The sequence below is a fragment of the Phaseolus vulgaris genome, chromosome 1 (assembly GCF_000499845.2).
Source record: "Phaseolus vulgaris cultivar G19833 chromosome 1, P. vulgaris v2.0, whole genome shotgun sequence".
Taxonomy (NCBI): domain Eukaryota; kingdom Viridiplantae; phylum Streptophyta; class Magnoliopsida; order Fabales; family Fabaceae; genus Phaseolus; species Phaseolus vulgaris.
In genome coordinates, this window is record NC_023759.2 from 38,962,142 (window position 1) to 38,977,389 (window position 15,248).

Genomic DNA, 15,248 nt, shown 5'->3' on the forward strand with positions numbered 1-15,248 from the left:
CTACAACATTTGCATCTTGTGGAGTCTTCCCTTTCTTCTGCAGTTTTGGACAGTCTTTCTTCCAGTGTCCTTTCTCATGACAGAAAGCACACTCATCTTTGGCAACGACTCGACCTTTAGACTTAGACATCCCTCTTCTCTCCTTTGTTTGGCTTTGCTGACGACCTCTTGCCACCAATGCTTCTTCTGATGTCGTTGATTTGGTTCTCATCTTATCCTGCTTTCTTAATTCATGACTATATAAAGCAGAACAAACAGCATCTAACGACACATTCTCCTTCCCGTGAAGGAGCGTAGTCTCCAAATGTTCAAATTCATCAGGAAGAGATGATAACAACATCAAAGCCAAATCCTCATCCTCAAACTTCACATCTAAATTCAACAGGTCTGCTACTAATTGATTAAACATAGTGATGTGTGCATTCATAGTAGTACCTTGTTGGTAGTCAAATCGGAACAACCTTTTCTTCATCAGGAGCTTGTTCTGACCACTCTTCTTCAGAAACTTGTCCTCCAATGCCTTCCACAGTTTGTGTGCAGAAGTCTCGTTTTTTACAGCGTACTTCTGCTCTCTGGACAGGCAGGATCGAATAGTTCCGCATGCCAACCGGTTGATGATGCTCCAATCTTTCTCCTCTACCTCTTTTGGTTTCTCTCCTTCAATAGCAATATCAAGACCCTGCTGAAAAAGAGAGTCCAAGACCTCTCCTTGCCACATGCCAAAATGTCCAGTGCCATCAAATATTTCCACCGCCAATTTCAAGGTGGACACCGGGAACCTCGACCATGATGAAGAGGAGCCCGACACTCTGGATACATCCTTGGCTTCTTCTTCTTGATTTGCCATTACAAACTCAAAATATAATATTCAATATTACAAATAATTTCAAACAACCCAAGGCGAACCTTCGGCTCTTGATACCACTTGTTGGGAAAAACGGGTAATTTTCCCACTAAAACAAAACCCTAACAGAGCTACCCGACAAATAATATTGAATAAATAAAGCGGAATAATAAAAGAGATAAAGAGGAAAAAACACACCCGAAAATTGTTAACGGAGTTCGGCCTGTTTAGCCTAATCTCCGAGCACAGCAAAAACAACTTCCTTTTATTATTATGAGAGAAGATATTACAAATTGGGATATATAACAGTGAAGGAGAAGAGTTTAATTTATAACCCTCAAACCTCCTTCCCAAACAATGAACCCACCGATGTGGGACTTGGGATTAAGCCAAAATCAACAGTTTGAACGTCAAGAAACGCAGAGAAAACTCCAATAAACACTCCCATACTCCCACGGAAAATACCTCCACAAGTGGCAAGACCTGGATAACCCCTAGCAACCCCATCAGTGTTAATTTTAACTCAACCTGGTAAAAGAAACTCATCTAACATGAAGAGGACGAAGAACTTTACCAGTACGAGTATTAATACCAAAAAACTTAATCACACTGAAATCCATCATATCATTCTTCATTGAAGCTTTAGACAATTTCCCCACTAGATAAGTTAAATCTTTAATAACTGAAATAGCCCTAGAAACCTCAATCTTATCCTGAAAACGAGCATAATTCCTTGTAAATGCTACATTTTCTTTAATTTGAGTGATTTTTAATGTCTATCTTGAAATAAAAAATATTTAAGTTTTAAAAAAATTATAATATAAAATACATTAATCTAATTTGATTGACAATATACCTATCAATTGTCTTCAATTTATAACTTTTACTATAGAAGTTAACTTAGGGGTTTAGGAATTGAAAAAATAAGTAAAACAAAACTTGAATACACAACCAAATTGGTAAAAATAATAATAAAAATGAAGAAAGGTCAATTTATAAATTGAAGAACCAAATAGTTCTTCTAATCATAATTATATAAAGATTAAGATTCAAGTTTCAACAATTAATTAATTAAATCAGTTATAAAAATAAAAAAAAATAAGGTATCATTTAATCTAATAATTGTTTAATTATCAGAACTTAATTCCATGAATTGGTCATAAAAAGTTAAGTCTTTATAGATAAAGAATAGAAAACACAAATAAGAGAAGAAAATGAAGAGTCAAATTCGAAAATTAAAAAATAACTTCTGAAACTGAAAAATAAACAGATGATTTTATTCTAAGTGTTTAGAACACATTTTAAACTATATATGCTCTGAATTTTGAAGTAACTAATTAAGTACATAATTACAAAATTCCAAAGAAAAACAAATTTGTATGGACTTCTTTATAAAAAATTCAGCAAATTTGTCTCAACTTCTAAAAATTGTAAAAAGAAATAGAAAACTCACTACAAGAAAATCATTAAATAAAAACTGATTTTAGAAATTAAAATAATTAGTTATTATTTGATTAAATTAGAGACCATTTTATAAACTAATAAAATTATTGGTATCTAGAGTAGTTTCTATTATTAATAAAAAATTATAAAATAGTTTCTAAATTAGTATCTAATCATTAGCTACCAATGTTTTAGCTACTTATTACTTTATATTCTAAATTAGTTTTTATTAATCTTTTATAGACTAATTTAGAAACTAAAATATTAGTAGCTAAAACTTAGGTGGCTAATTTAGATACCAATTTAAAAATCATTTTATAAATTTTTATTAATAATAGAAACTACTTTAGATACCAATAATTTTTTAGTATCTAATTTAGTCAATATAGTGACTAATATAGTGACTAAGTATTTTTGGTCTCTGAATTTAGTTGTTATCTAGTGATTTTATTATAGTGACTCCAAATCGAGTTAACAATATGTCTATTTTAAAACCCTTAAAATGTAGAATCTAATGCAACTATAATCAACCAAAATAAATATAAACAAAAATATTTATGTCAAAATAGTAAACAAAGGTCATATTAGTTGAAAACACAAAATTAATGTAAATATGTTTTTAATCAGTATGGAATAGATATATATTTAGATGAGAAACTAACACTAAAAAATTATTAAATATAAATTAATTTTAGAGACAAAGGTAAGTTACTATATTAACTCAATTAGATATTATTTTATAGACTAAAAATTTATTGAATAAAAATATATTATAAACTAGTTTCTAAATTGGTATCTAACTAACTACTAAAGTTTTTTAGCTATCAATTACTTTTATTTATATTCTAAAAGTTGATAGATAAAATCTTGATAGTTAATTAGATAGCAACTAGTTTATAATATTTTTTTATTAATAATAAAAACTATTTTAGATACCAATAAATTTTTAGTTTATAAATTAATATTTAATTTAGTCAATATAGTAATTAATTATTTTTTATTTTTAAAATTAATTATTATTTAATAAAAAAATTTATATTGTAGGGTATCTGAATGTACATGTCTAATGATTATTCTAATTGATTATCTACCATTTTCATAATCAAACATTAACCCTCAAAGAACTCCTTACCCATGAGTTATATGCCTACAAAACACAAACATATTCATAAGATTTATCCTGTTGTAACCTTTTTCATTTTGTTAATGCAATGGAGTTCCCTTATACTGCTTTAATCCCATGCTTCACTCCTTAATCCTTTGTTATGAGTTTAGCCCCGTTTACTTTGCAACAGTTTTTCTTGATGCTTTAACTAATACATGTGTCAACCAAAAAATGTTGCATAGTTCCAGTTGTTTTTGCCACCATTACATTTATTATAATTGTTGCCTTAATCATATATTTTCTCCGTTGTCAACTGAAATTGGGTCTTTTTACCACAAAATTAATGCTCCAGCAGCCAAGGATTCATATTCTCTTATTTTTGTCGTTGTTCATATCACGATTTCAAGGTTGGATTATATTTCTGTGCTACCTCTTGCTCTTGTGTAATCTTAACACATGCAAAATTAAACACACCACCACTCCTTGAACACAATATGGCTATATTTTCGTGCAAGTATTCTTTGCACCTGCAAAATTAGATAGACCATCATTCTATGAACACAAATAGTTAACACTCATTTTCTCTTTTCCCTGTTCCTATTCTCAATTCCTCCTTTTTACTAGTCTAAACCTGTGATATTTTCCTCCATTCCCCTTCTTTTCTAAGGACATCTCAGTGTCACAGTGACCTCTTGATGAGAATTATTTTTAGCAGAGTACATATAGAGTGATTTCAGTAACTTCTCCTCACTACAATATTCTCCGTGTTTAGCTACCTTTTCCTCTATTAAGATTATGCTTACTACATAGACTTTGTATAGACTTTATGCACTATTTCGGATATAAACATCATTATGAATATGAAATTTTTGCCTTAAGATTTGTTTACAATCCAGATCAAGCACTTATTTGAGTCGAACAAAAAAAATTCTCCTCTATGCCTACTCTTTGTCTTCCTAAATAATATATTGTTTCTTAATTTCCAAATATTCCATAACAGTGCAACGCAAACATATCTCCATATTATATCTTCTTTGGTATTCAATTGATGTAATGCAAATTGTTGGAGTTTCTTAGGTAAGGGGGTGTTGTGTTGGACTTATATCAATCCACTTAATGCACATAGATACCACACTCTCATTATAATATTGCCTTGAAAAAATAGAGGGTTCACTGTTTCTTCATTGGTTTCACACATTACACATAACTTATTGCCTACCTTCACCCCTTTCCTCTGATATAAATTATCTTTTGTGACTACCCTATTAAACATAAATTTCCATGCAAAGTGTTGTACTTATAAAAGTGTATTCAAATTCCATAGCATATTATATGTTTGCCTTTTCCCCTATGGTTCCTTATATAATTGAACATATCCATATTCTACAGTAAAAATTAGGGACTCACTCCCCTCCTCACCCATTTGTCCTCTCTTTGTTTATACGTAATACTACTCGTTGGTTCTTGTTGTAATGCATATACTCCTCTCTCAATCAAAGTATTATCTCTTCCATTTCATTCCCATGTATTCTCATTCTAAACACCCATTTCACCAACCTCCTTATTTAGTTAATTCACATATAATCTTGGATATTTATCTAACAATATTTTATCACCTATCTTATCATTCCATAATCTCACCTAGGATAGGGGTGGTCAAATTCTTTAAAATCTAATCTAGATCCAATCCAAATTCAAATAAATGGATTAAATTTAAAATCCATATCTATTTTAACTTGATCAAATTTATTTGAATTTTTTCAAATAATTTAAAGTGGATTAAATTTAGATTAAATCCACTTTGTAAATTAGATTAAATTCACTTTGTAAATTAGATTAAATTCACTTTGTAAATTAGATCAAATCCATTTCAATTAGATTAAATTCAATTTGTAAATTAGATTAAATCGACTTTTGCCCGGGCCAACTCTGTTCGAGTTTGGCCCGGACTGAACATCTCGACTTTGGCTTGGACCGAATCGGTTCGACATGGACTTGGGCGGACTTTGCTCGACCTGGACCCAGATTGATTCGACTTAATCAAGGTTGGGGCCAAGTCAAAATGTAACCCAAAATTCATTTTGGATAATCCAAAAATGTATCCAATCTACATCTAATCCATATCCAATTAAATGGATTGGACTTAAAATCCAAAAATATGGATTTGGATTTGAGATCCATTTAAATGGATTAAAAAAATATGGATTTTGATAATTATAGATTGAATTTGACAATTTGGATTTTTTGCCCACCCTTAATCTCACCTTACTACCTATTTAGGGATCATCATGTCCAATACTTAGATTTCAACACTTTCTTTCATAGACATCTTGTAACATCCCAAAAATACCTCTAACTATTATAATACAAGTTCTATAGATTTGTATACAAACTTAGAGTTTTTTAAAAAAATTCCTAATACATGATTAGGACTTATAGAAATACAAATATTTACAATTCATAACTCATAACCAGAATCTAAAGCCTTCCAAGTTCTCCAGCACCTATATGATCATATGCTTGTGTATATACTACCGTTATCACAATTCAAACACAACAAGAAAAACAAGGGTAAGCTAGTGAAAGTAAATTAAGGTAAGAACAACAAGCCCTAAACACTAAACCTTAAACCCTAAATCCTAAATCCTAAACTCTCTTAATTTTGTTTTTACTTATATTAGAGTATGGAAGAGAAATAAATTTACATTTAAAACTTATTTTTTAATTAATTGTTCATATGTGATTAATACAAGTAAAGTAATTCAGGAAATCATCATAGATTTCATTATTTTTTACAATAAATAATAATCAAAACTTTTGATTCCACGTATATGTAAGAAAATCATCATAGATTTCGATACTTATTAACAACTAACAACTATTGAATTTGATAATTTTTATGTATTTTAATTAAAACTCTTTACTGTTAGTTCAAAAATGATACATTAACCATCTTGTTTCAATATATAACCATCTTGTTTCAATATACAACTTTATTTCTTCGTTTAAATTTTTTATTTTATATAAAATAATAAAAATATTATTTTTTATATCAAGATATATCATTGCTCGGATTAGTTATATAACTTTGGATGTAGATGGTTGTTTTAGTTGTCAAAACTATAACTTTTGTTGGGATAACTGTTCTCCCAGTTCATTGGTTCCAATTCTGCACTTTATAAATTGCTGATAGAAAGTTAATTCCTCACACAATTTACTTTTCCCTCTCATTGCAATGGCCAACTCCAAGAGCCTCATAGCCATTTTCACCATCATTGTTCTTAACCTGCTCTTCTCATTGGCTGTCGCAAAATCCCCTACTTTCTACGGAAACCTATCTCCCAAGTCTTTGGGACTCAAGAAAGAGAAGCTCAGCCACCTTCACTTCTTCTTCCACGACATTGTCAGCGGCCCAAACCCCACCGCCGTCAGAGTGGCGGAGGCCGCCTCCACCAACTCTTCCTCCACGCTTTTCGGATTCATAGCGATGATCGACGACCCATTGACCGTGGGCCCCGAACCTGGATCCAAACTCGTGGGAAAGGCCCAAGGAGTATACGGATCTGCGGCCCAATACGAATTGGACCTGTTGATGGTAATGAACTTCGTGTTCACGGAAGGTAAATACAATGGCAGCACGCTGAGCTTGTTGGGGCGGAATGCGGTGTTCTCCACCGTGAGGGAAATGCCAATCATTGGAGGAAGCAGGGCTTTCCGGTTTGCACGTGGGTATGCTCAGGCGAAGACTCACACGTTTGATACTAAGACTGGGGATGCTGTTGTTGAGTACAACGTCTACGTCTTCCATTATTAACCAACCAGTTCTTGATGATATATCATCCTTCTACTTCTTATTCTCTCATGTTTCTCATCTTTGCTTCATTGTTCAATGCTTTTGAAAACAAGAAAGTATTGCTTTAATTAAATATTATAAGAAGATGGTTTAATTAAGTTTTATATTAAATTTTATAAAATCTTGTGTATCTTATGTATCTTAACATCTGAAGAATCAATCTATAACCAGATAAAGAAACAAAATAATAAATATGTCAATTGTTTAATAAAAAAATTAAACAGCAAGTTCTGTTAAAAAAATATACAAATCTTAAATATTTGATAAATTAAAAAATTTAGTAAAGACACTAAATCATACAAAGCGATGCACGTGGACATAAAAAAACAATCTATGCTAAATCTTCATTTGTACATGATATGATGATTCCAAAATAATTTTGGGTCACATGTATTATAACATGTCTTTCGCATTAGAGCTTGTTTTAGTTCAGTTCTTATATTTACATTCATTGCACATGTTCTCAAGTTCTTATGGTGTATAGAACACATTTTGTGTTTGATAGTATAATGACTTGATGGTACATAAAAAATTTCTATTAAGACACTTAGATTATTAATTTATCAAAATTGAATAATATTAACTATGATAAAAAAAAATTATGGGATGAGCATGTCTTATCATGACTGTATTGGATAATTGAGAGTAAATTGTTCAAGTTTCATCTAATAATTATCAGGAAAAAGATGGTTAAATATTTTATTATGATTAACGTATACGTAAACATGTTTCAAGATATTAGAGAAAACATGTCAAAAATTACATAAGAATGAAATGTTGAATGGTGTATTTAAACTTTTTGCAGTTCTTGCAACATATTGTATGATGATATGCAGTTAGACGAATAGTTTTATATGATAGACAATTTGTCAAGATATTTTCTACAACTTAGTTTAGAAATCTCTCTTTCAAAAATTAAGTATTATTAAATAACATGTAATATAGAAATATCACAGAAAAAGAAGATTTACTCTAGATGTTTTAACTCTAGTTCATCAGTAAACAATATATTACATTCAGTTCTCAATCAACTAATTTAGTTTTACTATTACAAAGATAAACACGAGTATTATTCTAAACACAACCACTATTGTCTACGAACCTAAGTATTATTTGGAACACACTTTTAGGTTGCTTTCAAATACGAACAATGTTCTTTCTCACAACTACAAAAGGCTAAGGATAACTTGAAAACTTGAACTTATTCTTATAACAAGACTCTTCGACAACTTTATTGCTATAAATAGATGTTCTATATATAGAGCTTGAAAAGAAAAGAAATTGTTGAACATCCTTTGAAATCGTTATAAAGATCTTCTTTTGCTTTTGCTTGTTCTTGCATCTAAGCATGTTTTAAAGCTTCGAGAAATCATAAATGCTCTCTTGACTTAGTATTGAATGTATGTGGATTATTTGACAACACTTTTGGAATATGACTAAGTTTCATAGGCTAAGCCATGTGACTTCTCTCTTTCTTTTTTAGTGAAGCGCAGGGTCTGAAACAACGGACTTACTCCACCTCACTAACATCTTTCCTTTTTAGATAAGTTGTTTGCATGATACATAATCTACGTATTGTAATAGGCGACACACTATCTAGAATCTAAATTAGACAAAGTACCATCGACATTAAATAATACATAGTATATGTAGAATTAAGTGTTTGTGATCATAAATTATATTTATTATTCTTCTTAAAGTTCTTATATTAGTGAAGAAACATTAACTCATATTTTATATTCATTTATCTTAGATATTTTGGGTTGTAACAATTTCTATTTTATTTATTTATGTATTGGGAGTTTGTAGAAAATCATAAAGAGGTTATAATGAAAAGAATAATTTAGGTAATATTTTGGAGAAAGAAGTGAAAAGAATGTTTGTGCTTTTTTTTCTCAAAAATGATTAAAAAAATTCTTATTATGAAATTTGTTTTAAGGGAGTTTGATGTTTCCAATAATTGAATTTAGATCTATTCATGAAATAATTGCATTAGGAACTTCTCCACTAAATTAATAACTTTTACATTTTCTAACATGTATTCTAACACAAATAAAATATGTTGGTATAATCAAAATCACAATTTAATCAAAAATCAAAATATGGTACCACCTTTCAAATTTTACCAAAAGTAATACAATCTAAAAATTGAAATTCAACATCAAATCAACAACAATTACTTATTTAATATTAAATATATAAAATTCTTTCATTTTAATAAATTTTAAAAAAATATTTAAATATAGTTCAACTCCCATTATTTAATAGTTGTTTTGCTTCCGAGAGAAATAATCACTAATACAAAATGAGGTTTTAACATTGATTGTTTTGACCAATTTACTTTACCTATAAAGTCAATATAGATATGAGAGACAATAAAAGAGACTCTTTTAATTTTGTCTTTAAATGACATAGTTCCATAGTTATATATCAATTATGACCATAATCAACATAGAAAAGGAACATGTCTATAATAGTTAAGGCTACAACAAAAAAGGCATATGTCTATAATAGTTATAAAGCTATAACAAAAAAGACACATGTCTATAATAGTTAAATCTATAACCAACTTAGAATGGAAATGAATCTAGGTTGCATATGGTCATTATGGACATGAAAATGGTATTTTGATTTGTAATATAGTGATTGCTTTTCAACTTACCTAAACTTGTTATTTAAATATGTCAACAATTTTAAATACTAAAGTGTCTCTTTAACTTAAAGTATCAAATAATTTCAAATAAAAAAGTTTAACGTAGTTACTAAATATTTGTAGAATACTTATTGTTCATTATTGTCGTATTTGCAACAGGTCATCCTCGGTCAATAGAGTCGTGTTTTGAAATATGTTAATTCTCAATTATAATTATAAATTAATTTAAAATATTAATGCATATATGTACATTGTATCTTATTTTCAGCGAAGAACCAATATAATACATGTAATATTGATGACTCTCATCAATACATGATGTAGTAACAACATTCAAAATAAATTCTCTTACTTATTAAAATGAGAAGTAACACTACTACAAGAAATTATTAAATAAAAACTAATTTTAGAGAAAAAATAATTAGTTACTATATTGATTAAGTTATATATTATTTTATAAATTAAAAATTATTGGTATCTAAAGTAGTTTCTAAATTGGTATATAACATTAGCTATCAAAGTTTTAGCTACTAACTACTTTAGATTCTAAATAAATTAGTCATTGTAAAGATGAATTTATAATTTAAAATAGTTAGTAGTTAAAACATCTATAGCTAATTTTAGATATCAATTTAGAAACTAGTTAATACATTTTTATTAATAATAGAAACCACTTTAGATACAAATAGATTTTTAATTTGTAAAATAATATCTAACCTAGTTAATAGAATAACTAATTACTTTTGTTCTTAAAATTAATTTTTATTTAATGTTTTTTTTTAGTGTAAATTGATAAAATTATTATAAATTTATAAACCAACCAATTAGTTTATGCATAAACTAAGCAATAGATTGGGAAATATATTGCATTGGGCCTTATTTTGACCTTAAACATAAAACATTGATACCAACCACAATTTTAATTAAATAAAATAAGTCAATAACATATTTTAAAATCAACTTTTCTTGAGATAAATTTATAACGACGTACCCTTATAGTAATTTTTTCATTTCATTATTGTGTTTGCATTTGAACAAATATAGCCATAAAAACAATGTAGTCTTATGTATAAGGACAACCAATTGCTAATAGGCCTTGCATTCAAAGAGGAAAACCAATTAGTCATGTAAGTTACATTACTACAAAATAACAAATGATTAATGATAAACCTTTATATATAAAGCTAAATATGTGTGTCATTTTTAGCCACTTATCCGTGTAAGTACTTTTGGATTTCCACACTTGTGTTCACAAGCTTAGAAATTAATAGAGGCAAAAATATCCATATACATCTATTTTCTCTTAACTTTACATTCAATTTCTCAATGTACCTAAATGAATAAAATTAATATACTAAATGTAGATATTAAAATGGAAACATAAATAAGAAAACATGACCTATATTAATCATGAATGTATCACATAATTAATGCTTAAGAAATTTCTCTAATGGTCTTTAATACATCTAGTAGAAAGGTGTATAGTGGAACAATATATTTATCTACTTTAAGAAATTTGTCGTCCCATTGTACCTATAAAGGTTTTCACCTTAACAATGGTGACATGTTTAGAACTAAGCTATAAAATCATCTTTAATTTCTACCATGCCAATATAGAAATTTCTCGAATGATCTCTAATGCATTTGGTAGAAAGGTGTACACTGGAACAACATATTTATCCCCTTTAAAAACTTTTTTGTCCCATTATACCTACAAAGGTTTTCATCTCAACAATGATAATATGGTCAAAATTGAACTATACAATCATCTTTAATTTCTACAATGTATCATAATCATTACTAATAGGTTTATCTTCTTATCCAAAAGATGGTTAAATATCTTATTTTGATTATTAACATATAAGTAAATACTTTTCAAGACAAGACATTAGATGAAGTATCTAATGTCTTAACATTAAACCATACACCATCTACATTGTAATAGATGATGATACTCATCTATAGTTTAAATTAGACAATGTAACATAAAAAAAAAAAGTATTCTTTGAGTGCAAAGTCATGGAGAAAAATATATTTACTATGTTATACATAATAAGTTGTGCAAAGTTAGAAATAACCTACAATTTAAAGATAGATACACAGATTGCATTATCTTATCAAGGAAAAAGGTTGGTAAAATGTATTAGATTGAAAGCTTACCAATAGGTCAAAAACTATAACTTATAATCATAGCGTATCTCTTTATACTTAAGAGTGAAACAACACAAATGGCATGATACGATTATAACTTGGTCCATGCGGCTTACACCATTGATGCACCCTATAATTAAGTCAATTAAAAACCAAACTATTGAATTGTGACTTGGTCCATTTGGCTTACACACCACATAATAATTGAAGTAACTTGCAATAATCTTTTCCTCAACAATTGTTTCACTAGGAATCCAAGTCCTGATGTTAGCTTTAATACCAATTGTTAAATTAGGTACTTACCACTTGGAAAATAAATTATAACTAATAATGTGAGTGAAACTCTTTTTATTGAAAAACATAAGTACAACATTTGACTTAGATCATGTGACATATGTCACGGGACAATTGTTGTAACCTGCAACAAAATATATTAAATATCATGTAATGTAGAATGTTGACTTTCTCTATAATTATCATAAGTAAACTCTTTAAAAATTTCTTTAAACATCTTACAACAACTATTTTTTAAAGACCTCATAAATAAACACCGACAAAGCATAAAGAATAAATATAGAACTATTTATCCATTTATTAATTTTTTATAATACTAAAGTTTTTCAAAACTTTATCTTATCATCTCTTCAAATTATGTTTGGAAGAAACTTCATCATATTTTATATTCATTTATCTTAGATCTTTTGGTTAACACTTCTCCCTTATATCTTTCTATTGTAATTATTATGAATTATTTTTTATTAATGAATAATGTGAGAAAATTGTAAAAAGTTAATAATAATTAATAATAATAATAACTTTAATACGCTGGCAATATTATTTTAAAAATTCGACAAAAAACTGAATTAATTAGTTTTATCTATGTGTAATCAATTTAAAAGTACCTTGCAATATTGAAAGTTGGGGGAAGTACATTAGTGCGTAAAAATCAATTAATAAATATATGAATTCAAAATTCTCGTTATGACACCTAAAACTTTCACAATAATATATTAGAAATCAATTCAGAAATACATGAATTTAAATACTCGCACAGATTTATTCAATATTTTTTATTTATATCATATATAAATATATTTTCAAAATTTCCTTAAAGAGAGAGTTTCTTGATCTAAATATAAGAGTGTTTTTTAAATAACAACCTTAAATAAAACATTTTGGAAGATGAATTTGAGTCTAATGAAGATAGTATCCTTTTTGTTAGAAATTAGACAAGAGGAAGAAACACATTTATTAAATACATAAATACTAATAAATACTAATGAATGCATTGTAATCAATTAATAATTATATGAATTCAAATATTTATTAATAACACCTTTACATTTCATTATCCTTTTCCAAACATACAAGAACTTAAATTTAAACGAAATTAACTATGTATATATGAAGTAAGAATCATAATTAAAGTTCATTTAATATTTTATTTTTATAATAAAATAAATTTTTATCAAGTGGTTTTTTATTATATATATATATATATGATATTTAAGTTTAAGAATAAGAATATTTTTGGAATAGTATCATTGAATAAAATTTAAGAAATTGAAAAGTCCTTGTATTTATGTGCACGAAACATGATTCTCTCTCTTATTTTTTTTTTTACTTATATTAGAGTATATACGAGACGATAAATAAAAAATTTACATTTAAAACTTATTTTTTTATTAAATGTTCTAGTGATTAATACAAAGTAATAAAAAAGCATCATAGATGTGAGATAATTTATTTATATATATATATATATTAATTAAGGACTCTTTATTTTGAAAAATATACTTTGATAATCTATATGGAATTATATACAACTCTTTTATGTTCTTTTGACGTGTTTAGATTTAGTTATGTAAACTTAGATTTAGATGGTTGTTTTAGTTGTCAAAACTATAATTTTTGTTGGTTTAACTGTTCTTCCAGTTCATTGGTTCCAACTCTGCACTCTATAAATATCTAATAAAAAGTTTATTCCTCGTACATTTTACTTTCCTCTCTCATTGCAATGGCCAACTCCAAGAGCCTCACAGTCATTTTCACCGTCATTGTTCTTAACCTGTTTTTCTCATTGGCCGTCACAAAATCCACTACTTTCTACCGAAACCTATCTCCCAAGTCTTTGGGACTCAAGAAGGAGAAGCTCAGCCACCTTCACTTCTTCTTCCACGACATTGTCAGCGGCCCAAACCCCACCGCCGTCAGAGTGGCGGAGGCCGCCTCCACCAACTCTTCCTCCACGCTCTTCGGATTCGTAGCGATGGTCGACGACCCATTGACCGTGGGCCCCGAACCCGGATCCAAACTCGTGGGAAAGGCCCAAGGAGTATACGGCTCAGCAGCCCAAACAGAAACGGGTCTGTTGATGGTAATGAACTTGGTGTTCACGGAAGGAAAATACAATGGCAGCACGCTGAGCTTGTTGGGGCGGAATGCGGTGTTCTCCACCGTGAGAGAAATGCCAATCGTTGGAGGAAGCAAGGCTTTCCGGTTCGCACGTGGGTATGCTCAGGCGAAGACTCACACGTTTGATCCTAAGACTGGGGATGCTGTAGTGGAGTACAACGTCTACGTCTTCCATTATTAACCAACCAATTCTTGATGATATAGCATCCTTTAACTTATTCTCTCATGTTTCTCATCTTTGCTTCTTTGTTCCATGCTTTCCAAATAAGAAAGTGTTGCTTTAATTAAATATATAATAATAAGATGGTTTAATTAAGTTTTATATTAAATTTTATAATATCTTATGTATTTTAACATCTGAAGACACTGTAACCAGCCAGGTAACAAAACAAAATAATAAATATGTCACTTGTTTAATGAAAAAGTTAAACAGATTCAATTATAAAAATTTACAAATTTTAAATATTTGATAAATTAAAAAATTTAATAGAAACATTGTGCCATAAAAAATAGACTCAATTTCTCGTATATCACTATTTACACTTTTATTTTCCTGTTTGTCTAGCACCATTTTATTTTTATTTCCATATGTAGCACTCTTTTATTTTTATTTTTCTATCTAGCATCATTTCAAAAGTATAAAAAAAATTAAAAAATATTTTTAATGTTTAAAATAGTTATTAGTGAATAAAGAAATGAATTTTTACAAAAATAAAATAAAAAAAGTAATAAATTAAAAATGTTTAGTTTTTTTTTTAATAAAGAAAATAAAAAATTAAATCTT

The 15,248-nt window shown here is 28.4% G+C and overlaps 2 protein-coding genes across 2 annotated transcripts; both read left to right on the forward strand.

Annotated features, from left to right (window-relative positions):
- The first annotated feature begins 6,532 nt into the window (after window positions 1-6,532).
- On the forward strand, window positions 6,533-7,274 carry LOC137816179 (dirigent protein 22-like). Its single transcript, XM_068619260.1, has one exon. The coding sequence runs from the start codon at window positions 6,628-6,630 to the stop codon at window positions 7,204-7,206; it is 579 nt and encodes a 192-aa protein (XP_068475361.1). The 5' UTR covers window positions 6,533-6,627; the 3' UTR covers window positions 7,207-7,274.
- A 6,771-nt stretch (window positions 7,275-14,045) lies between these two features.
- LOC137814159 (dirigent protein 22-like) lies at window positions 14,046-14,793 on the forward strand. Its single transcript, XM_068616750.1, has one exon. The coding sequence runs from the start codon at window positions 14,067-14,069 to the stop codon at window positions 14,643-14,645; it is 579 nt and encodes a 192-aa protein (XP_068472851.1). The 5' UTR covers window positions 14,046-14,066; the 3' UTR covers window positions 14,646-14,793.
- The last annotated feature ends 455 nt before the right edge of the window (window positions 14,794-15,248 follow it).